Source organism: Sceloporus occidentalis, unplaced genomic scaffold (assembly GCF_023333645.1).
Source record: "Sceloporus occidentalis isolate IW3139 unplaced genomic scaffold, rSceOcc1.0.p SCAF_11, whole genome shotgun sequence".
In the NCBI taxonomy this organism is placed as follows: Eukaryota; Metazoa; Chordata; class Lepidosauria; order Squamata; family Phrynosomatidae; genus Sceloporus; species Sceloporus occidentalis.
Window position 1 is genome coordinate 14,493,283 of NW_028316991.1, and position 25,937 is coordinate 14,519,219.

General features: G+C 38.9%; 1 protein-coding gene across 1 annotated transcript in view; it reads left to right on the forward strand.

Annotated features, from left to right (window-relative positions):
- The window catches only part of LOC149305620 (zinc finger protein ZFPM2-like), a 147,827-nt gene that overhangs the window by 57,985 nt on the left and 63,905 nt on the right, over window positions 1-25,937 (forward strand). The window contains exon 5 of the mRNA XM_089477386.1: window positions 17,105-17,216. Within this exon, the coding sequence (XP_089333512.1) occupies window positions 17,105-17,216 (112 nt within the window). The remainder of the gene's footprint in view (window positions 1-17,104; window positions 17,217-25,937) is intronic.

Genomic DNA, 25,937 nt, shown 5'->3' on the forward strand with positions numbered 1-25,937 from the left:
ACAAACCTGAGTCATTTTGGCACTTTTCAGGCAGCAGTTTTCTCTCCACTCTCTTCCAAATTTATTGATCCAAATGCTCTGAAAAATCCCCCTCGTCTTATAATCGGGGTTGTTTTATAAACAGACCTCAAATAGGTCTGATTATGAGACTAAGATCCAGATCCCCCACAGCGCTGCAGGGGACCTGGATCCTCTTGCCCCCCCCCACTTCTGACTCCCCGGTGTGTAGACAACTTCCGCTGCTGCCGGAAGGAGGTGCAGTTAGCAGCGGGGGTTGTCTGCGTCCATCTTCCTTCATCAGACCTTCCTCGGCTGTCAGTGAGGAGAGTTCCGGTGCGGAGAATTCCTTTTTAGAAGGCAAGTTTTTTCTAGCCTGAGTGTGGCTTAACAAGCTAAGTGGGGATTCTAGATTGGCTCCAACTCGACTGGGCTTGCCAACTCACCTCTACCTACAGCATTAGCTCTTTAAAGCATATTATGCAGTACTTCTTTAGTAGTATAGTATATTCCACGACAATAACTCTGGTTAACTATATGATTGTATTCTTCTCTACAACATAAAGTGTTATTTCCCTGAATGCCTCTTTAAAACATACAAAAATAAGATCCGGCATTCCACCTGCCTCTTGAATTTGCATTATAGATCTATCTAGGTAGAGATTTGCTCATCATAGAACTACTTACTATTGAGCAGTTCATCTAAGCTTGTTCCCTCGCGCGGTGGGGAAATCTTTGTAATAAAATATGAACAAAAGATTCGTAAAGATTTAAAATAAACTATTTATTACATAAGGAAGAACTCGGCGTAATAACATTTCTTGCGGGGCATCCGGTCTTGGTATTATACGCTGTCTGGTTTGCTGTCGGCAGCTCCTATCTTCTCCATCTCACATTTATTTTTATATTTATGGAAGAGGACAACAAAAAAGCAGCAGAACAGACAAAAGCAAATAAAGATCGGTGCTACTGCAGTAATGCCCAACGTAGCGGGGTGCGCGGAGTTCTGTCCGAGTTCGGGAGCGGCTGTCTTCTCCCTGGTCACGTCGCCGTTTCCTTTACTCCGTGTACCTGGGAGTGGAGAAGTGAATAGTTCACACATCAGCAGGAATGAGAAAAAAATGGCCTATGATGTCACTCACTGTACTATGATGTCACACTACTGTCACGGCGGGAATGCTTGCTGCGGAGTTCAATCACACAAAATACACAGTTTTATTTCCAGCAATATAATATGTTGTTTAATTAAGAGTTTGGTTTTATTTATCAGCGTTAACATTATGCTGCATTTATGTTATAATACTGTTCTTACTGTGACACGTACGCAAAGCCACAGAAAAGCAATGATGTCACATACAGGAAATATAGTCAGTTAGCTACTGTTCTCCCACATTCTCCCACTGCTGTTCTCTCTCTCATTCTCCCACTGCGGTTCTCTCTCTCACTCTCTCTCTCATTCTCCCGCTGCTGCTCGCTCTCACTCTCTCTCATTCTCCCGCTGATTAGGGAGCACGGAAGCCGAGGTCTGAAGTGCCAGACCTCGAGCTCCCTAATGTCGGGCTAGTTAGAGGGAGGTCGTGATCTCCCCAACCAGCCCTGGTGATCAGGGCTAGTTGGGGAGATCACGATCTTGCACCTACCTCGGCGTGGCCCTGAAGACCGGCCCAGGGGAGGCGGCTTCTCCACTCGCCCCTCCCCTAGAGATTCGTGGCTTTGTGGGAATCTCCGGCTTGGTAAGTACCCGGTACTCAGTTAGTACCCGGCGTATAAGACGACCCCCGACTTTTGAGAAGATTTTCTGGGGTTAAAAAGTCGTTTTATACGCCGGAATATACGGTAATTTAAAATTGAATGTATCCTTATAAACACAAACTAGTGCGTACCTCTTAACAGGGCCAGCATCGGATAACTTGCATTTTCCCTGCCTGAGATCAGGTTGATTTTCAATCACAGGAGGAATCAATTTGGATTATAAAAGCAGTACCTGCAGAAATATCGAAAAGGAGCAACTTTACTATTTACCAAACAGCTCAGATTCTCTTAAAAACTACTTAAATTCCAAACAAATAGACAATCCGGGTGGCGCAGAATGACTATTAAAAAAAAAACCCACAACAAAATAAATAAATAAATATGAATTATCTGTAATGCTTTCACAAACACAACGTGATAAGGGAGCCTTTCAAACAGCAGACAGTCTGGGAGGGCATCCGGTCTTGGTATTACACGCTGTCAGGTTTGCTCTCGGAAGCTCCTATGTTCTCCATCTCACATCCCTTCTTTATTTATGGGAGAGGACAGCAAAAAAGCAGCAGAACAGACAAAAGCAAATAAACATCGGTGCTACTGCAGTAACGCCCCACGTAGCGGCTTCGCAGAGTTCTGTCCGGGTTCGGAAGCTGCTGTCTTCTCCCGGGTCACATCACCGTCTCCTTTACTCCGTGTAGCTGGGAGTGGAGAAGCGAATAGTTCGCACATCAGCAGGAATGAGAAAAAAATGGCCTATGATGTCACTCACTGTACTAAGCTTGCTGCGGAGTTCAATCACACAAAATACACAGTTTTATTTCCAGCAATATAATATGTTGTTTAATTAAGAGTTTGGTTTTATTTATCAGCGTTAACATTATGCTGCATTTATGTTATAATACTGTTCTTACTGTGACACGTACGCAAAGCCACAGAAAAGCAATGATGTCACATATAGGAAATATAGTCAGCTACTGTTTACTCTCTATAATTACCCTCTCATTCTCCCACTGCTGTTCTCACTCTCTCTCTCTCTCACATTCTCCCTCTGCTGTTCTCTCTCTCTCTTTCTCTCTCATTCTCCCACTGCTGTTCTCACTCTCCCTCTCTCACATTCTCCCACTGCTGTTCTCTCTCTCTCTCTCTCTCTCTCTCTCTCTCTCTCATTCTCCCGCTGCAGTTCTCTCTCACTCTCTCTCATTCTCCCGCTGCGGTTCTCTCTCACTCTCTACTCTCTCCCACATCGCTTACCTTAGATATGATGTCTTACAATCCAAGCATCCAAAGAATCTGTATAAAAAGTAACATTTACAGGCCAAATGTGTAATAAAAGTGTTCATTACCGTATATTCCGGCGTATAATCACGTTAAGCGATGGATCTTACCGGTGATTGGCTGGTTGTTATACAGACATATACATACATACATACACTGCCCTTACACACACACACACACACATATATATATATATATATATATATATCTACACATACTCACATACGCCTGTCCATACATACACATTTATACACTGCCCTCTCGACACACCCCTGCCTTTACACACACACACATATATTTTATATATATATATATATATACACACACCAGCTTACAAACACACAAATACCTACACTGCTCTTACACACACCTGACCATACACATACACTGACCATCTCACACCAACATATATACATACACTGCACTCACACCCCTTTCTCCCCATCTCTTACCTTTCTCATCTTCTATCTTCTTTCTTCCATCCAGTTGTGGGAGCGCGAGGTCTGTCATTTCAGACCTCTGTTTACTGCTCCCTCATCACTACGCGCCGGGACATGACGTCATCCCCGCACTCGGCATCAATAGCCGGCGCGTAGTGATTAGGGAGCACGGAAGCCGAGGTCTGAAGTGCCAGACCTCGAGCTCCCTAATGTCGGGCTAGTTAGAGGGAGGTCGTGATCTCCCCAACCAGCCCTGCTGATCAGGGCTAGTTGGGGAGATCACGATCTTGCACCTACCTCGGCGTGGCCCTGAAGACCGGCCCAGGGGAGGCGGCTTCTCCACTCGCCCCTCCCCTAGAGATTCGTGGCTGTGTGGGAATCTCCGGCTTGGTAAGTACCCGGTACTCAGTTAGTACCCGGCGTATAAGACGACCCCCGACTTTTGAGAAGATTTTCTGGGGTTAAAAAGTCGTTTTATACGCCCGAATATACGGTAATTTAAAATTGAATGTATCCTTATAAACACAAACTAGTGCGTACCTCTTAACAGGGCCAGCATCGGATAACTTGCATTTTCCCTGCCTGAGATCAGGTTGATTTTCAATCACAGGAGGAATCAATTTGGATTATAAAAGCAGTACCTGCAGAAATATCGAAAAGGAGCAACTTTACTATTTACCAAACAGCTCAGATTCTCTTAAAAACTACTTAAATTCCAAACAAATAGACAATCCGGGTGGCGCAGAATGACTATTAAAAAAAAAACCACAACAAAATAAATAAATAAATATGAATTATCTGTAATGCTTTCACAAACACAACGTGATAAGGGAGCCTTTCAAACAGCAGACAGTCTGGGAGGGCATCCGGTCTTGGTATTACACGCTGTCAGGTTTGCTGTCGGAAGCTCCTATGTTCTCCATCTCACATCCCTTCTTATATTTATGGGAGAGGACAGCAAAAAAGCAGCAGAACAGACAAAAGCAAATAAACATCGGTGCTACTGCAGTAACGCCCCACGTAGCGGCTCCGCAGAGTTCTGTCCGGGTTCGGAAGCTGCTGTCTTCTCCCGGGTCACATCACCGTCTCCTTTACTCCGTGTAGCTGGGAGTGGAGAAGCGAATAGTTCGCACATCAGCAGGAATGAGAAAAAAATGGCCTATGATGTCACTCACTGTACTAAGCTTGCTGCGGAGTTCAATCACACAAAATACACAGTTTTATTTCCAGCAATATAATATGTTGTTTAATTAAGAGTTTGGTTTTATTTATCAGCGTTAACATTATGCTGCATTTATGTTATAATACTGTTCTTACTGTGACACGTACGCAAAGCCACAGAAAAGCAATGATGTCACATATAGGAAATATAGTCAGCTACTGTTTACTCTCTATAATTACCCTCTCATTCTCCCACTGCTGTTCTCACTCTCTCTCTCTCTCACATTCTCCCACTGCTGTTCTCTCTCTCTCTTTCTCTCTCATTCTCCCACTGCTGTTCTATCTCTCTCTCTCTCTCTCTCTCATTCTCCCGCTGCAGTTCTCTCTCACTCTCTCTCATTCTCCCGCTGCGGTTCTCTCTCACTCTCTACTCTCTCTCCCACATAGCTTACCTTAGATATGATGTCTTACAATCCAAGCATCCAAAGAATCTGTATAAAAAATAACATTTACAGGCCAAATGTGTAATAAAAGTGTTCATTACCGTATATTCCGGCGTATAATCAGATTAAGCGATGGATCTTACCGGTGATTGGCTGGTTGTTATATAGACATATACATACATACACTGCCCTTACACACACACACACACACACACATATATATATATATATATATCTACACATACTCACATACGCCTGTCCATACATACACATTTATACACTGCCCTCTCGACACACCCCTGCCTTTACACACACACACATATATTATATATATATATATATATATATATACACACACCAGCTTACAAACACACAAATACCTACACTGCTCTTACACACACCTGACCATACACATACACTGACCATCTCACACCAACATATATACATACACTGCACTCACACCCCTTTCTCCCCATCTCTTACCTTTCTCATCTTCTATCTTCTTTCTTCCATCCAGTTGTGGGAGCGCGAGGTCTGTCATTTCAGACCTCTGTTTACTGCTCCCTCATCACTACGTGCCGGGACATGACGTCATCCCCGCACTCGGCATCAATAGCCGGCGCGTAGTGATTAGGGAGCACGGAAGCCGAGGTCTGAAGTGCCAGACCTCGAGCTCCCTAATGTCGGGCTAGTTAGAGGGAGGTCGTGATCTCCCCAACCAGCCCTGCTGATCAGGGCTAGTTGGGGAGATCACGATCTTGCACCTACCTCGGCGTGGCCCTGAAGACCGGCCCAGGGGAGGTGGCTTCTCCACTCGCCCCTCCCCTAGAGATTCGTGGCTTTGTGGGAATCTCCGGCTCGGTAAGTACCCGGTACTCAGTTAGTACCCGGCGTATAAGACGACCCCCGACTTTTGAGAAGATTTTCTGGGGTTAAAAAGTCGTCGTATACGCCGGAATATACGGTAATTTAAAATTGAATGTATCCTTATAAACACAAACTAGTGCATACCTCTTAACAGGGCCAGCATCGGATAACTTGCATTTTCCCTGCCTGAGATCAGGTTGATTTTCAATCACAGGAGGAATCAATTTGGATTATAAAAGCAGTACCTGCAGAAATATCGAAAAGAAGCAACTTTACTATTTACCAAAAAGCTCAGATTATCTTAAAAACTACTTAAATTCCAAACAAATAGACAATCCGGGTGACTATTAAAAAAAAAACACAAAAAAAAACCAAAACCTAAAACCATCATAGTTTAGTGTATTAATCAGATGAAAAATAAATATGAATTATCTGTAATGCTTTCACAAACACAACGTGATAAGGGAGCCTTTCAAACAGCAGACAGGCTGTGCTGTTTCCTTAATTTAGTGGTTGCTGGCCTTAAAGTACCAGGGCTGCTTAGACAGCCCCAGTTTTTCCATGGTAGTAAGAAAGAATTGAACCAAAAGTATGTATTGTATGTATATATATATATATATATATATATATACTGTAAAAAAAATTGTGTTAATTTTACAGAAAAAAAACTGGTAGCTGTGGTTGCCAGAATAAATCTGTAAAAAACAACTTTACAATTTTTAATAGTAAATTGTACAATTTAAAACTGTTGTAATTGAAAAAAAAAATTAATTTTAAACTGGTAAATCCAACATATTTTGTCCTGTTGTTTTACAGTTTAAAAAGGTAGATTTTACAGTTTAAAACTGTTGTAGTTTACAAAAAAAAAAACATTTTAAACCGGTGAATCTAACACTCATCTACATACACCAGACAAGCCAGAAGGCTCGTTTTTCCCTCAGAAATCTCATGGAGCTGCCACAACCACAAGGGATTCTGGGTAGGCGCATGCAAATAAGGTCAACAATGATCACCTTTTGCCTCTATATCCACTTTATACAAGGAACCCTTGAAAGTTATTGCCCGCTGTACAGGACAGCCTTCAACTGTGGTTGTGGCAGCACCATGAGATTTCTGAGGGGAAAATGAGCCTTCTGGCTTGTCTGGTGTCTGTGGATGAGTGTTTAATAATGCTTCTATCACCCCCTTAATTTTAAGTGGAAGGGTTCACCACAACATTATATATATATATATATATATATATACTCTGTTCTCTTTTTTATTTTCTGATTTGTGGTTTTTGCGATCCGAGGAAGAATGCCTCTTCCAGTTGAACTGGTCAGCGAGGTGTCATTAGCTCATTGTATACATGAAATGCAGGGTTAGAGCACCAGCCGTCAAAAGCCAGTTTCTTTACCTCCTAGAGCTGATCAAAGGATCAGAGTATCAAGGAAGGATTAACAACCGATTTGGGATTTGTGTGATTGGTTAATTTATTGCAGCAATGGCAGGCCTTTCATCTATGGCAACATTTAATCAGTGCGGCCACGGAGGCTATTACAGGTTAGCTCTTTTCTCAAGTCAGCCAAGGCTAGACCATCATCCCTATCACCATTCCCCTGAAATTCCCAAATTATCTGGAACCAGCTTTAGCCTCCCTATAATAAAAATTAGAAGAGATGTCTGATAGAGCCAACGGACCGGCTTTCGCCAGCACGAGGCAAATTACAAATAGTATGAATGTGCACTTAAAAAAAAAAAAAAATGCCACTTCTTAAGAGATGTGCAGGACTTATCACCCCAGCTCTGATCCAAATCCTCGTGGTTGAAAATTTATATTAGATTTTATCAGGTGAAGTCTAAGTCTAGAAAAATCAATGAAGGTTATCTTTTATGTTGCAGGAACTTGTGGAAATATTGATTTTCATTTTATAGCGAATTTGGAGCATGAGTTTGTAATCACTGAAAACCCGAGTATAATATTTTGCTACTGTATCCGTTAGCTGGAATTCTTGTTGTATTTAAGATCATTTATCGGATCTTGATTACTTCAATTTACGTTTTTTTCACACGCGTGTTCTTGGCCTTAAACGAAGCTCTTTTTTTGTTTTATTAGTTGCAATAAAATGTTATGACCTAAGTCCCTATCTCTATTGATTAATACTATCCTTTAGCACTGTACGTTAATCACAGGCTTATAAAAAAAAGCTTTATATTTTATTAAAGAGATGTTTGCCGTATTCATATATGTAGTGTAGAGAATAGATTGCTTATGGGCTACTATACTCAATGTTCTAAATTTAACCCTTAGTGTGTAATTTTTTACTTTTTTTTTTTATAAGCAATGCCTTTCGATCAATGTATTCACTTGTGTGTGAGATAATATGTTAACAAGTGCTAATCAATTATTTATATAAATGATTAGATTGTTCCTTTACAATATTGGTCAATTGGTTATATCTACATAGATTGTTGGTGGTGATTTCATTTTTGTGACCCAGGATTTTCTGAAACAAGGAAATGCCTATCAAGATTTAACTAGATTATCGACAGTCGTCGTGTTTGTGTATATATGGAGAAAGTTCAGAGATGGGCTTCTTAAATGCTGAATGGTTTGCAGGATGAAAATGATCAGGAAAGACTAAGTCATCTCAATATGTATAGCTTGGAGAGGGAAGATGGGCTAGAAACATTTCAATGTATAAAGGGGTAACCGGTAGAACACCAGATCATGGTCCAATGCTAGAGGGTCAGAGGCTTGGATGGGATGGAAGAACGTTTTACTTTATTAAGAGGGTGGGAGATCAGTGAAACAACCTTCCAACACAGGTGGTAGATGCTAGTACCTTAAGAGATAGGCATATGGTTTTCTGAATCTAAGACAGAACCAAGGACTGATTAACAAGCATTATTACTAATGAAGTCTTTAAAACAGGGAACATGGCCAGACAGGATGGGCCAAATGGTCTGTTTCTAAACCTTGGGGTTTTGTAATCACTGGACATACCAAACAGAAATATCCTTAAATGATGGTTTCTGTGCAATTGCTATGGTCAAGGACCCACTTCAACTGGAAAAAAAAGATACGTCTAGGAAATATGTAACTATGAATACATACGCAAGGCAGAGGCTTATGAATAGCTTGGAGTGGCAAGACCTCATGAGCCCACCGAAGACACAATGGTTTGAAGAAACAAAAGGGTGAATTGGGTTACTGTGGGAAGAATGCTGGTTTTATCCAAGATACTTGGTGCACATATGAGAGCATTTTAAGTCAATTCTGGCAGATTCTAGAATAACCAGGTACCCAGCTAGGTTAATCTGCCTAGTTGAGTAACAATATATTAAAGGAGACACAAAGGATTTAACTATATATTTTTATGATGACTTGGTTACCCTGGCTACCAACTTGTAATTAAGTAAAAAAAAAAAAAACATACAATGAAATTGCAAGTTTTACACCTGGATACATTAACAACGGGATGACTTGGTCCTGGGCATCTAGGTTTTGAGGAGTCTGACACTGATAATCAGGCAAAACTAGCAATTAACAATTTCAAGGCTGCGGGGTAGGGCTGGGCCCTTTTAGCATAGGGGCAAGTACAGCCATGTCTTGTTTCTAGCACGAGGTGATGTAAACTGGCGGTATATTATGTCACTGATTACTCACCTCCCATGGATGGCCTGTTAGCGTGAAATATCGCTCTTTAAGACCAGCCAGCCTGCTCATGCATGGCTCCTACAAGGTCCATCTATGTACTAATGGAATAAAATAGGAATGAAAGCACCAGCATGCAAATATATTATTATATTAATACAGATTATACACATTTTAGCATTCTGATTGAAAAGTTTGCAACGTATTATTTTGTTCTCATGAATTGTTTTTAATATAGTGTGTCCAGGGAGCTCAGGGTAAAACCTTATATAAAGATAGTGTCATTTATCTGCCATTTCAGATTTCTTACTGCCTTGCTCTAATGATAGGTCATGATCTTGGCATATGCTGTAAATTGCACTGAATATGTTGTATTAAACATTTAACCCTTTAAATACCAGTCCAGGGAGTGAAACGGGGCAGTGCAACGCGTTGCTAGCTCCATCAGTGCTTAAATGGTTACTGCCAGCGCAATAAATAAATCAACCCCAGTCTCTTATTCGTTATCGTCTTAGCTAATGACGAAAGAACAAAGACTTCACTAGTTATAAAATCAGGTCACATTTTTAATGTCGCTCTGATTTGTGGAACTGGCACTTGAAAACTCGCTGAAATGCGACAATATCATTATTTTTGTCTCTGCTACTGACCAGAATAATTCTTATGATAAAACTTGTTATTTCCATGGATTCCTACACTTTTCAGTCGCATTTGTTCTAAGCATTATTCTCTCCCCATATGTTTGTTCATTGCGGCCAAGAATTATGCAGCAGTAGAAGATTATATGGGGATTATTTATTGGGTTCCTGGTATATTAGGCTTACGGCAGAATGATCTGAAGAGATTGGACCTTCTGAATATTATTATTTATGACAATTAGGTATTTTCATGTACTGCAGAAAAATGCTAGTAAAATAATCAGGTGTTTGTCAAACTTTGCCATACAAATGAAATACAAGCCATTTTTTGTTAACCAAATAAATCTCCTTGGAGTCCTCATCATGTATATAAGATGGAAAATTATGCTTCACAACAATTATTGTATCTTACTTAAAGTATTAAGTAGTTTAATGAAGAGGGGTAGATACGGGTCAAACCAAAACCAAATGAATGGAACAATATATTCCAGGGATGTTTGTTTTGGTTACAGAAAACTATAACTCTTGATTTTCGTAAGAATCAGCATATTTAATATATAGTCCATGTGGCACTCTGTGGAGATATTTCTGCAAGATGGAATATATTGCTACTAAAATGTTCAACTAGCCAGCAAAGAACCTTTTTCAGCTCTTGAGATTTTTGGCCAAAAGTTGACAGGATTGCTCCAAGGGTTACAATATTTCCTATATCAACCTCTATTTAAAAAGTAATCTTTGAAAATGATACAATTTATTGGGCCAACTCAGTGGAGTTTTTGGAATATTGAATGTAGTGGAATGCAATTTCCAGTGGTGTAAGGACATAAAGGGTTACACTTCTGTATTATATATATGGATCTAATCTGAGGTGGCCCAATATTTAATGCATATGAGGTGGGCAAATACTTAAGCCATGTGCAGGGTGGACCCTTGTGGTGCCAATCCTTTTTAAAAAAAAATCCTAATGTTTTACATCACTGGATCAGTTTGGGCCAGACCTCAGTCTATGCTTCCGAATCTGGACAGCAAAGCATTTAATACTATTGTACAGTAGATGGATATTCAGAATCATCTGTCTATAATTAATGGATGGATTTAAATTGCGTTCCAGTGATGGATCTTTTCCTTTGAATGTCTTTCTAAAAGTAAATGGCAATCTAGACTGGACCCTTTGGTCACTGTGCCTAGAATGGTGCCAGCTTTACCTCAAGGTTGATGTCCACAAACAGGTAAACGTGTGCTTATGGTCTGCTGTTCTGCTGGTGTTTTGAACTGTAGCTTACCCCATGCTCCACAAATTGTTCCTTTAGTGTTCTAATAGTCAGCCTGGTAGCTTTTTTGTAGCCCCTTCCCCTTTTTGTGGTCTACAAGGCAAGGGCTAAAGAAATACAAAGTTGATGCGGTTAGGAATTTTTGGTGGAACATGGAAATTAAACCCCATACTTGTTATTCATCCATACAGCGCCTACAGGAGATTTTACTTTAAAGAAGACATGTTACTTAACACGAGTTCAGCATTATAATGGATTGGATGCAATGCAGGGGATAAATCTATTCCAAGTAATTGATTAGCCATCTCCACATATATTCCAATGGAAAAAATTAGATTGATCCATTTTATCTTGGTAAATGATACTTTTTATCTTAGTTAATTAATCTGTTCCAATATATCTCAGTTTCTTATTTCTTCTTTTGGAATCTCCACGAGCATTGCTATACAATAGATTTATCTCTAGTTTAATGTCTGTTTCCGTTCCATTCTTGCCTCAACCTATAAATGGAATTTCAAGACAGCAAACATATTTGTAACTTTCGTTAATCATATGAATCAAATCATTTTCTGTTTTTTTGGCTTTGTACATCGAATACTGTATCCTCTCCCATGTGCCAACAGTATAGAGAAAATGTTTTCCTACATGTTTTTAATACACTGATAGTTTCTTATAGTCTCAGATGAAACAGTTTGAATATCATAGAAATAGGCTGTATATCAAAGGGTTAATTATACCTGGTTCTTCTTTTTTTTTTGTGCTGTAATAGCTACTGTAAGGAAAACAAGGAAAATACTATCTTGGAGTAACTCTCCCAGTGTGTATTACTGCCAATTCCATGGCAGCAACCTGCCATGTAAATTCAAGCAGCCCCTAACCTCGCCAGAAGGGACATTTGCCCTAGGGGACCATTGGCTGTGTGTCAAACCGAAGCAGCTGCTGACAATTATTAACATATTTGACACATCGTTGTTAGACTTACAAAGAGTTTCGCATACTTTATTGTTTCGCTCTCTATATAAGATCACAAATAAGCAGTTTTCATAACTTTGACATATTCAATTTTTTTTTTCATTTTACCACCAAAAGTACATCTTTTTAGGAAACTTGATGATGCAATTTTTCTGCTGACATTTTTTTTTTAGATTTCTGTTCATTCATAAGTCTCCGAAAGGAAAACAGAATATTGTTTTTGTAATGGATACTATTGTCATGTGTGATGTTATTTTATTGTTTCACAATATCACAAGACAATACATATAAATCATGAAGCAACCTGCGAATATATGAATCCATTATGTAGAGGAGTACTCTGTGCTGATGAACAGTGTATGTGTAGGACTACTCTGTGCTGATTTTCTACAGGGTCACAAAACGGCCTATTTTAGAGACAACTTCATGTGTGCATCAAATTTCAATGAGTATGGTATGTAAGAGATCAGTCCAGGAACCTAAACATACACAGTGCTGAACGATGGGCTAGAATCTGGTCACCTATTGCCACACGTAGTAAGATAGCCAGATAACCTGGTTTCTTTTACTGACATCCTGGCAAGGTTGCAGTTGAAGGACATCAATATATCAACATCACTGTATATGAGCCCATGTTTGCTCCTCAATCTTCATCAGAACCTTACTGAGCACAAGGCATCAAAATCAGATGACGCAGACTACGTCTGTGCAGAACACAGGTGCACCACTAAAAACTGGATCTTATGTTTGTACCTCTAAAAAAAGACATTATTATTTTTAGGAGGATGAAGTGGGACAGATAGGATTGTGTCATACAAAAAAAACCCACATAGAAACATAGTATTTGACAGCAGATAAGAACCATTCAGCCCATTTAGTCTGGAATAGGCTTGAGCAACTGCAAACTGAACCACAAGGGTCATATATGAAAACTCATTTATTGTGGTGCAAAGTGTTTAAACATGGTCCTATTACCATGACAACCAATGGGATAGCCCAGTCATTCCGTTTGTTTCTATGATGATAAAAATGGCTTTTAAAAACAGGTTTTTTTATATTTAATCACCGATCTTCTTTAGCCCCATATTAAAGACCCTATGAAAAGAGCATATTTGCCCCAGGGCCCAGGGAGCATTAAATCAAGTAATAACATTTAAACAAGTGCTTTAGAATGCATATGAACTTATACAATCAACAATATATTTAGTTTAATAGACAAAAACACATTTGTTGCTAAGATTCCATATGGCCATCCCAATAATATTGAGCATAGATGATTAGTTTCAGTTCTTGTATTTTAGTATAATTTTTGCTTAAAGTCTAAATTGCTTTTTATTTAGGAATCTGAGATACTTTGATATTCATGTTTATTTAATTTGGAGACACGAGGACATGCATTCACTTGGCGGCTAAAACCTTCCTTTGGTCTCCCATTGAATGTTTTCTCTCACTTGATTTATGTAGAGCGCTTTAAGGGAGCACCACTGTGATAATCTTTATACAATACAAATATTGAAATTGTTCCGTGACCTACTGTGATTGAAATAAGTAGGAAATCACGATTTCTCCACTGGTCACTATATAAAGCAAACAGAGATGGCATTAAGGGGTCTTTACTCTAGAACGTAACTCAACATATCACCTGCGGGCTGCCCCGAACACCATAATATTTAGCATGATAATGTCTTAAGAAAAACATATCGCTGACGGTGTTCTAACAATCAACATATGAAAAATGTGTATTCCTTTCTGTTGTCATTTTTTATTTAAAAGAAAATGCTATCCAAGTATAAGCTGAATTGTCCCACCTACTCTTCTGAATGTAACCCTTCTATAACGAAATGTAGTATTGCAAACATCATTAGTACTGATGTACAGCCAGCCTTTCCCAAAAAGGATTATTTAATAATGCTAAATTTGCCTAATTTGTTTTTTTCAGGGAATGGTTAGTTGTCATGTGATTCAAAGATGGCCTACAGCTATAGAAACTGAAAAAAAAGCTCTTTAGTGTTTTCTGCTGTGTTTGTGTTTAACTCCTTGATGACAAATGGCATGCCATGGAATACATTCCGTTAATGGCAACTGAAGTGTCTGGCACATCATGAAGTTAAACTGGTTTAGGAAGCGATGAAAGATTGCTTTCTTCTCCCAAATGGTGTTGCTGTAATCCCTCAATGTCAAGGCATTGAGCCACATCGAAAACTGCAGCAGGGGCCCCATCTGATTGCTCAATGTGCGCCATATTAAATATGATACCAGCTGCCTGCTTTAAAAGGTGTTGCTGAAATGACTTGATATCGAGGCACCAGAAAACCATCCCAGGGCACACTGTGACCACTTTAAAGAGCGATCACAAGCACCATAGTGAAAGATTTTCTCTCTTGCAAAACGGCGGTGCCCATTAAAAAAATTAAACAAGTTTCCAAGAGGGTCTCTCTAGACCTTCCTGAGAACTCTGAGCTCCCCCTTGCAGGTTGAATATAGGTACTGCATTCAACCATGCAAGTCAATAATTCTCTAGTGATGGCACTAGGGGTACCATCCATTTCCAACAAAATGTAATGAAGAGTCCAAAAATATATACATGTAAAAAATGATGTATCTTCACAAAAATCCTGGCATGGAAAGAGCTAAAATACTGGCATTTGAAATACCCATGGGGTGTCTAGTTTTCAATAATGTATGATTTGTTGGGGGTAAATCAAATTGGCCGGATTCAAATATGTCCAAAATAGGACATGTGCACAGACTGACCAGTTTCAAAATTCCAAACGCACCTCCCAAATGTGGCATTTGGGATGTTGTGTGAAAGTGACATATACCAGGAGCTATAAATTCATACCAGAAGTACAATGTGTGTGAAAAAAAAGGATTTCCGTGCAGGAGGGCAGTTTATTTCAATCGAGAAAGAACAAGAAGCAATAATCTAAAACCATAGAGGGTTAGAGGCTTAGATGTGATGTAAGTTTACTTTACATAGAGGGTGGTAGATCAGTAGAACAGGCTTCCAGCAGAAGCGGTAGAGGGTAATACAGTGAGGGAGTTTAAACTTGCATGGGATAGGGATAAAGCTATCCTGAAAATAGGAAAAGATCAACTGATTAAGATCAACCTTTTTGGGCCGAATGGTTCTTATCTGCCGTTAAATTACGCATTTTTTTGTGTTTTAGGTAACATTCAACTGTATTTAAAAAATACATGTTTTTTTAACCTAATCTACATTTTGTATTTCTCGATAAATCTGTTTCTTGGTACAATTCTCTCTGTTGCTAGGTATATATATATATATATAATGATATTTTAGAAGACAAATCGGTAACAGCTTGTCTTTGTGTATAATGCAATATTACACCCTTTTTATGTTAAGCCTGTAAAAAATGCTCATAAAACAGAGTAAAAAAAATGGAATGAGTGCTATTTTTTCTTTATACATCAAAGGACAAGAGGTGTCAGGCTTTTTTTTTTTTTCCTTTCCCGGCTTTTAAATTTATTCTTCCTGTGTCTTTATAGTCCAGGGGCTACATATTGAAACATTAACAATATTATTATTTCAGCGGCAGTAAAACTGTACATCACCATACTGCAAAGATAGAGAGGAGAAATTACATTATTCATTCAGAATAATTTCCTAGTACAAAATAAATGTTACAGCGGATAAGGTTTTGAAATGGATACCGAGTCTCTGAATTCTTTCCTGTCTGTTTCAGGAAATAGTGAGATCCTGTTGATAAAAACTGTACAATGTGCCTAAAGTTCACTTGCAAACACTCTCCCTCTTCTGTGAAAGTCATCTGTATCCTCTTTATACATCTAAGCCACTAGAGATCTGCTTCTTCTTGGTTGATCTGATACTGTATCATATGGAAATATCCGTAGTAATAATTTAGCTATTCAGAACGGTTTTTATTTTACTGAATTTAGGTCTCTGTCGTTAATTCTTATGGGGGTCCTGGGGACAGCTCTGCTTTGGGGTCCCATATGTACATCGTACGTAATTGGGTAGACAATACATGCCAACATGATCACATAAACATGCCATGTCCATGCCTGCATGTGTAAATGTATGTATATTGTGAATTTTTCTGCCCATATACTTAGTGTGATAAGTATACAGCACTCATAGAGTATACTGCCCTCACTTTCACTTTCGCAGTTAAACGCACAAAGTGGGTATTCCAGAAAGCTGTCTCTCTAATTCCTGTGAGACAAACCCATTTCCTGACAAATGAAGCACTCCCTGCTCACATGGCAGGCAGGAAGAGTCCATGGAGCAAGCTTACTCCCTGACAGAGGAAGCACTCCCTGCTCACATGGCAGACAGGAAGAGTCCGTGGAACAAACCACTTGAGGCAGGGGAGATGTAATCTGTTCCTCTTAGTTTACTCTATAATCAGACCCTGACACACAGGGGTTAGCTAGGTCATTGATATTCATGTGGAAAGGGGCGGCTGTGTATGGGCCCTTGAGGATATCAGGGCCCTGGGCAGTTGCCTCCCTTTCCCCGTCCTATAGACAGCCCCTTACTGTGTAAGTTCTGGAGTCCTTTGGATATTTAATTGTTTGCAAGGTAATGATCATAAACATCACGATTATCATTCTAGTTATTAATCAAATAAACCAAATGGTATCTGTTTTGTTATCTGATTTTGTACAGAAGACAAAGGCTCCGGTCCCGCTGGTGTTGAACGATGGTCCCAAGTGGTTGCTGGATGTCACTTGGCAAGGCGTAGAGGACAATAAAAACAACTGCATTGTGTACAACAAAGGTAAACACCGCTTGATTATTTGTAATTTGAATATCTCTGCAAAAAATCATTACTGTAATAGAACAAGATCGTTTCCCCTCTTTATTATGTGAAAGCTGTCCAAAGTTTCCGCCTTATCTCATTATGCTTTGTGTTTCGATATGTCATATTTAGTGGATAATAATCTATTTAACAAGATATTACATTTCATTTCAGTATACTATGTGCGTTGCATTTAATAACATACATTATAATGGAAAAGGATTGATTGCACGGTTCAAGTGCATTCACTTGATTAAAGGGACCCTGCTACACAAACATTACTACAGAGGTGTAGTACATATAAGCCTCCCAGCAGAAGTGGTAGAGGCTAATACAGTGAGGGAATTTAAACATGCATAGGATAGGCGTACAGCTATCCTGAATCTAACACGAGACTCCTTCTTTACTCAGGAAAATGGACAGATCTAACATCAAACTGTTTCTATACATACCAATAGAATTGCTAATAAATGTATAGATCAATAGAAAATGGTATTTAAAGCTGTTTGCATTCCCCCCTATTTATGACATAAATGCAGTGGGTCACAATTAACCTCTTTAGTTGAAATCAGGTGTTTTTTTGGTTTCTATTTAGCTAAAGCAATGCATAGATTCTTGACCCTGTCCCATTCAATGCCCCTGTTAATTTGTTAGGCAGGATCTAAAGCAATGTAGAACCAGATAAAAGATGACTATTTCTTGGTATTTGGATTTTGGCATTTTCTGAGTAGAAAAATCATATTACAGGGATTTTATTTTTTGCAAGGAAATCTTGGCGTTTTTCTCCAATAGAAGTCTATGGGAGAGAAAAAACGCCATGAAAAAGCTATGTGGGTTTTACCTCGGCGTTTTTTATGGCGTTTTTTTCCACAGTTACAATGCAGAGGATGGACCCGGTATCTGTGTGTCCTACGAGAAATAGGCTGGAAACAAACAGTTTCACACAAAACAAAGTTCATATTGAACTTTACACCATTTGGAACAAACATGCCATTACAAACAAACAAACCCAACTGGATCCTGCGTGCCAAAAGCAACAGCAAACAATTTGCACCATCATTTGGGGCCAATCTTCCTAGAGGAGCAGACATTCGGAATAAAGCATGCCTTACAAACCACAGAAAAGAGACAAAAGGGTCCGCCGGGGCGTTTAAGTAGAACTCTACCAAGGAAATGACATCAGGGGGCAGATACTTTCCATTTATCCTAATCCCTTTTAGCTGGGTGAAAATTCTAACGTGTAAAGGCTGGAAAAACTGCCTAAGGTCAAAAAAGCAATTTCCACAGAAAGGCTAAAACACCAGAAAAAACTCCAGAAAAAACGCCAAAACGCAGGAGAATGCAGTGGCAGTTTTCTTGGTGGTTTTCATCAAGAAAATATAATGCAGGACAAAAACCCAAGTGGAAACCTAGCCTAATACTGATATTTATCCAATCACGTAGCTCCAGGCCAGTCTTTATGTCATACCTTAGGGGGGTTTTTATGTCCATAAAGATACCTCATATAAATTTAACTCTTTCCGGCCCAAGTAGTGAGCTGCTGGATTGTCTAATGGGATTGTTTATGGAAATTATTGGAAATTTGTGCCACCAGAAGTAAGTGCAGCAGATTTCTGGAATGTCGATGTGTGTCTGAATAGGTACTGGATATTTATTTCCAGAAACTGACTGAAAATAATTCTTACGATCATTACCTTGTCTGACTTGGGTGTCTACACAATTCTGTTTCGGGAGTTCTGCCTAATTCCGGATTGAAATTCTACCTCCTGGTGGAACGGTTCATGTTCTAGATTGACATGGTAATTTGTTCTGGATTAAGACTTCCTTCTTCTGCGAGTTCTTCTGAGTTTTTACTGGCAGGTGGGCACATAGGGTTGATACTCCGATACTCCTGCTTATCCTCGGATCTTTTGTGTTCTGATGGCCACTGACCTTAAAGTGCCATGGCTAATTATGAACCTCGGTCTGCTTCTGTTTATGACTGTGTAAAGTATGATATGTATACACATTTTGCTATTTAGAACTATATATATATATATTACTTAAATATGCACATTGTCTCTGTAGATGTAGTGTTACTTGAACAATAGAGTTAGCCTTAGCGGTCTTCTCCTCCAGACCTGGCTTTGGTGTTCCTCTGGGTTTACATACCATGTGTTTAAATTATTAGGTCATATTGGTGCGATGGTATGGTTGGAATAAGTTAAATTAGCTTTTTGCTGATACTTCACAATGTATGATTCTCATAGGTTTCATTTTTAGCAGAACGCATACACAGAAGATGAATTATGTGTTTTCGCCAAACAACATAGTGACTGCTGTAAGAAAAAAAAAAACAAGAATTCATATCAACGTATTTACATTTGAAACATTAATCGGAACATCAAAGACCTGAAAAAAAAAATACTAGAAACAATTACAACTTGTTCTTTTAATCATTACATTTTATGCACTCAGAAGTAGATTTCTTTTAACCTTCACAAGCCTTTGAAAGCACCAAATGAAATATTAAATATATAAATACACAGCATCAATTTGCATTTAAATAATGTATGCCTGCTTTTCTAAAACATATAATTCGGTGTGTAGTGAGCAGAATAAGCGAGACGTTCTTACATCCAGCGTCGGTTTTTTGTCAATGAACCGCTTCCACTGTTACTATTCTTCAATGATCTGAGAATAGAGCTTTGTGTTCATGGAGTTGTAGTTGCGCGTAACATGTATGTTGACCTTAATGGCTGACCTTCTTGTTCAAGAAAAAAAGCCAAGGACATTTCACAACCACTTTACAAACTCCTTTACCATTTCTAGATGTATAGGCAAAAAAATTATTACTGTGTTATATACATATATATATATATATATATATATATATATATATATATATTTACTCACTTTTTGAAAGTGTTTTATACATATATATATATGTATGTATATATATATATGTATATATTTATATATATTGTATAGAGCAGTGTTTTTATATGGCTGTGTAATGCAGAGCTTAGTATAAGCACTTTAAACAATAATGGCTAGATGGAAGGTGGACACGCTAGCAAAGGCAGGTGACCTTCAATCGAGAAGGTCTTTTGAAGTTTGTGCAGGACACGATAACGGTTGTACACAGGGACTGAATGGCTCAGCATGCTGGGAGTTGTCCTACACAACAGCGGCTCTGCCACCGGATCTGGCATGTGATCTCTTGATCAAATCATACACATAAATGTATATACAGAGTTAAAAAAAGCATACATTGAAAATGAAAGGGACAAAATATTTGTATTGTTATACCTGAACAAAAGTGTTTGTGGATGGAAATTGAATTATCTTTTCTCATTACATGTATGGTTACCTGCGTTTAGGGGCATTATTAAAACAGGGTGCCGGTCCAAATATTTAGCAAGGGGAATTATGAATTCATAAGACGATTAAGTTAGCTAGTTAAGAAATTCCAATATTGCTTTTTAAATGACTTCAGGATATGGTAGGTACTAAGGTTATTATCTGTTATCAGGAATACAGCGGAATTGTGTGGCTGGATAATAACTAAACAACTGGCACAATGTAAAATTACATTATCAGTGTGTTAAAACAAAATTGCGCCCTAAAGGAATCTACATGCCAGCTCAGAGCTGCAATGTAATTACGCTTAACTCTGATAATTAAAATACGACGGAGATCAACAGAATCGTTTTCATTAAGGAAATTATTAATGATGGCGGTATAACAGTAATTGATTGCAGAGCACCACAGGATAACTCGGCGCCATAAAGGCAACATGTTTAAGAAATGTCTGAAGCCACCCGATTATGTTGCTAAAGACAGGTGATGTGTGAAATTGGCAGCGAGCGGAGGATTTGACAGGAGCAAAGGACAGCAATTCACAGATCTGAGCCCCGTCTGCTAATTGATAAGAATGTTAAAATGGGTTCACGTGGTACAGAGAATGCTAGAGGCCTACCATAAAGAATGATTTGCATTTACTGTTGTATGTATACAGATTGTCTGTATGGCTTAAGGACCGGCAACAATCAATTATTCTTATCAATATAATTAAAACATTTAAAAAATATTCTAACATCCACCAAAATATTTTACAATATGTAAATCTATATATTCTATATGGTGCGAACCGCAATTTAAAGTTTATGTAATATGTATATATATGTATATGTATATAGATATAGATATATGTGTAGAATATGCAGAATCCCCCCATATGCATTTGCCCCTTACTCGCACCCAGTTATGTGCCATTTAGGAGACGTGTTTGGTGGAACACATCTCCTGATGTGATGTAGTTACCGCCAGCCAGCTCCGGCGCCTAATGAGACCGCTGTGCGAATGAATGAAAAGTACTCCCATTGATCTCAATGGAAGCGCTTTCCTGCCTGTTTTTTAGCGGCCAATCGGCGGTTTGAAACCCAGTGCAGATTCTACCTAGGGTCCCGGTGGCTCCTGGGGACACAGGAGTGCACACTTAAATTACAACCCTGTTATGGCATTCAACCTATAATCGGTACCTTTGCATAAAGTAATTTTGAAATATACTGTTATTAATAATCAAAATGTAACTACTAAATAGTAAATAATTGCTGTTTTAATGTTTACAGATACACAGAGAAGGGCAGATTTCCTAGAGAAAGTGGGGAATTCCCATGATTTCCATAACTGCAGTGCAGAAATCTGTATTTTCAGACCCCAGCTGATGATTGGTCAGCACTAGTTTTTTTTTTGTAAATAGGTGTAAATGTAATTTTTTTCCAGACCCCAGTTGGATTTGTGTGCTTTTTATTAGCGCAGAACACACTACAATAAAAAAATCAAATATATACTAACCAAACATACTGAAAGTGGCACCTACTTAAAGAAAGAAAAAACACCCTTCGGTGTATTTTCAGAATCTCAGCGGGCAGAAGAAGCAAAAAGGTAGAAACAGTAGGTTTCAAGATGTTACAGTCCCTGCTTGGAGGAAATATATTTGCTCTCTGTACTGTCAGAAGTCTCTGGCCTTATCTAGAGAAACTGTCAGGGCAGGAACATCACAAAATGGACAGGAGTCTATTAAATTAATAAGCTGCTGGATGGTGTCTGGGGAGTTATGATGCTCCATAAATCCAGTTTGATCATGGTGGACAAGGTTTAAACCTACAGCTTCCTAATACACTCACTTCACGGATTGGATTTGAAGTTTTATGCCGTAGATAGCCTGACTTTCAAAAATTAAGACTTATCTTTTCAATTTTCTTTTTCCCTTTTTACATTGTAGCGCGAGGATTCCGGAATTACCGGACAGTCCCGTGTTGATTTCTTGATTTGCAATATCGGTGTCTTTTTAGGCTTAACCCTTTCAGTACCAGTACAGCCAGGGTTGGGAAAAAAATATATGACGTTGAATTAAGGATTTTCAAACTTTAGGAGCCAACTTGATTGTTTTGGAACGAGGGGTAAACTATAAACGGAGATCAATGCAAAATAACACAAACACTTAGATTTTTACAGTGATTTTTTAGGAGCGTGTGGGTCTTTTAAAGCCTTTATGTGACCCAATATGCACCTTCCATCCAGCCTTAATATCAACAGACAACGCCGTCCATGCAGTACCTAAAGAGTCAGATTTACCCATCATTGATACAAAATGTTCCATTGCCGTTACATTTTGCGATAACAAAATAAATTAAAATATGTTGACATTTCAATAGTTATTTTAAACACATGTTTAATAACGTGCAACATTTAAAGAAATTCACAAGCTGCCACATAGTAACAATCATTGTCCACTTAATGGAATAGGGAAGTCGCTAGTATAGGCATACATCAAAAGACGGAGAGACGGAGAGAGAGAGAGAACAAACACACCTTCCATAGGTTTCAATACCTGGGTGCTACCTCCTGCCACGGGATATGTATAAAAGAAGATAGAGGGCATACCAGGACTTCCTCACACACTTGCATTTAATAAGTTGCATTAAGGTTTCATACATGTTCGTGTCCCATACTGGAGAATTCTTGACTGGCAGTCTTCACATAGATTGCATGATTGAGATAAAATATATTAATTTTGTGTCCGTTAGTGGCCTTGGGGGACCACTCAGACCAGAACCCTTTTTTTGGGTGCCCTGTGTGCCTATGTAAATATATTTCCCACTGTTTTTATCCCCCAATGGGCCTTTCCCCTGAAGGGCCGCAAACACTTACTCATCCTGCGGATTGCGTCCTGCAGTATGTGGCCACCAGCTGTACATGTGTGTCCACATCCACATGCTATGTGCGCATAAAAGCATATTGCACACTTACACATATCCAGCTGACTGTCACAGGTATGGCACTTGGGAGGGGGACGATGACATAAACAGAGTTTCAATTAAAGATAGACCTAACTAGGAAAACATGAATGTAAGAGTTTGCTGTATGTAAAAACATACATGCTCACATCTAGACACGCACGGTCAAGTACACGCATGCACAGAAACAGAAAGTCAATGATGCACATCCAGAAAATTTAAATCTGCACCTCGTATTTCAAATCTTGCTTGGACTGTAACATTAGAGCTTACTGGAACGTTTGATAGACTAGACAGGGTGGTTAGATTGCACAGGAAGAAAAAAAAAATAATGGTCTTGACAAAAACAAGCATCATTCAGTAACAGGAATTGACTGCGTTGCCCTAACCTTCAACTGTGAAACTATGATGAACTAATATGGTTGATGTGCTCGCCGGAGAAAATACTCAGAATGTTGGAACGGATGTATCGGAGACATAGAGGAGTAAACTGCGTCTTTAGCCAGGCTAATTAATGATCCAGAATGGGCAAGATTTGCTTTCATTGTACACAGAAAATGTGCGATGGTACGCTGCCATGTCATCCGGGCACACAGGCTTAACCTCTCCAATGCCAAAACAAAGAACTCTGGAATGCAGGCAGCATTTATTCGCACATAGTAGCATACAGATGTTTACAGAAATAGAATATTTTCTCTCTGAAATACCACTGATAATGTCTTGCCACAAATCTGTGCAGGATTCAGAAGCCAGACCAAAAAAAAAAAACATAGCTAGCTTTTAGAGCCAAATTTAGAAGCAAGCGTGATATTTTCGGGAACAATATCTGTAGAGATCAATAGAAACAGGAATCAGCCCAAAAAGGCTCAGTATAACCCTGCCCTCTAAGCACTCCTTCTAAGTGTTTCTCCCTGGTCTTAGAGGGCTGAGGAGTGGGGTAAGATTTAAAAAAACAACACTCCAAATGTGTGAAAATGTGTTTTTTTGTGTAGATTTAGCAAAAGAAGGTAAAATACACAGAAATACACGGCGATGGGGAGTCTGGGCCGCCTTTAATATTGACTGGAGCCTGGGCAAGCATTTACGCTCCCTAGTATGAAATCACATCCTTTACACTAAAAAAAACAAAAGTACTTGCCACACTGGCTCTACATATTAGTAGGACACTGTCAGTCCTCCCTTCTTCTGACCCCAACGTGACTCTGCATGAGACTTCCTCACGTCACACATGCAAGGGGAGCGCAATACTATGCCGATCACATAGCAAATTAATGGTGAGGGTCAGACATTGGAATAACTGAATAACACAAACCCTATATTTGCAGGTATAGAGTAAATAAATAACACATGTAGACATAGTATTGCAGCATTGCAACTGACAATCATATATAAACTCAGCATTGAAGGTGTAGATCAAATAAATGCATGGAAAACCTAAACTGCAGACATATATCAGCTCACACACCCCTAAGTCCAGTCCTGGCACCCAGATTGCACACATAGGACTTGCCCTGGAACCAATACTGCAGCCACAGGACCTGTCCAGCACCAACACTGGACACAAAAGACTTGCCATCTGGTATATTTGTCCCCAAACAGCATATCTCTGCCATCATTGTCCTCAAACAGAGTGTCTGTGCCATATTTATCCCAAACAGTTTGTATGTGCCATATTTGCCCCCAAACAGCCTACATGGGCCACCTTTGCCCCAAACAGCCTGGATGTGCCATCTTTGCCCCATCTTACACATCCACGTTATCACACACTTATACATACATACATAAATACATACTCATTCACACAAACTCATTCATACACAAATAATATTTTCAGTGTGTTAAATACTAACATGTGGTAATTTGAATTATGGGCTGCTCCAGCTATGTAGTCTAGTTATAACCCCCCCCAAAAAAAACACACAACTATATTGAGAAACATGCTTCTTGCTATTGCTACTATTTAGCATTTTTCTTTAAAACCCTTTTTGGATTTGAGTTTTTTACTTTTACACTTATAATACACATATATACTCTGCCTATAACACACAAGCACATCTCTGGTTTTAAATAAACTTTCAGATGTAAAAAAAAATATTAAATGGAACATCTGGCCATTTTTGGAACCAATTTTTATCTGAAAAACGCAGTTTTCCTGCAGCTCCATTTCCACAGTCCATTACAAGGACAATTCCCATAGTAGTGGATATCATTAGGAAGCCAATATTATTAGAATTTTTATAATAACTAGACACGTTTCAGAAGGAGGATTGAAACATTTTCAATCCTATAAATTATTCTTGCAGACTTATAAAATTTAAGTGGCAAACTTTGAGAAATTCTCAGAGGTGTTCATAAATCCTTTAATTTCAGTATCTACTATTCTGCTAAATTTAATGTTACAGTATATCGAACTGGA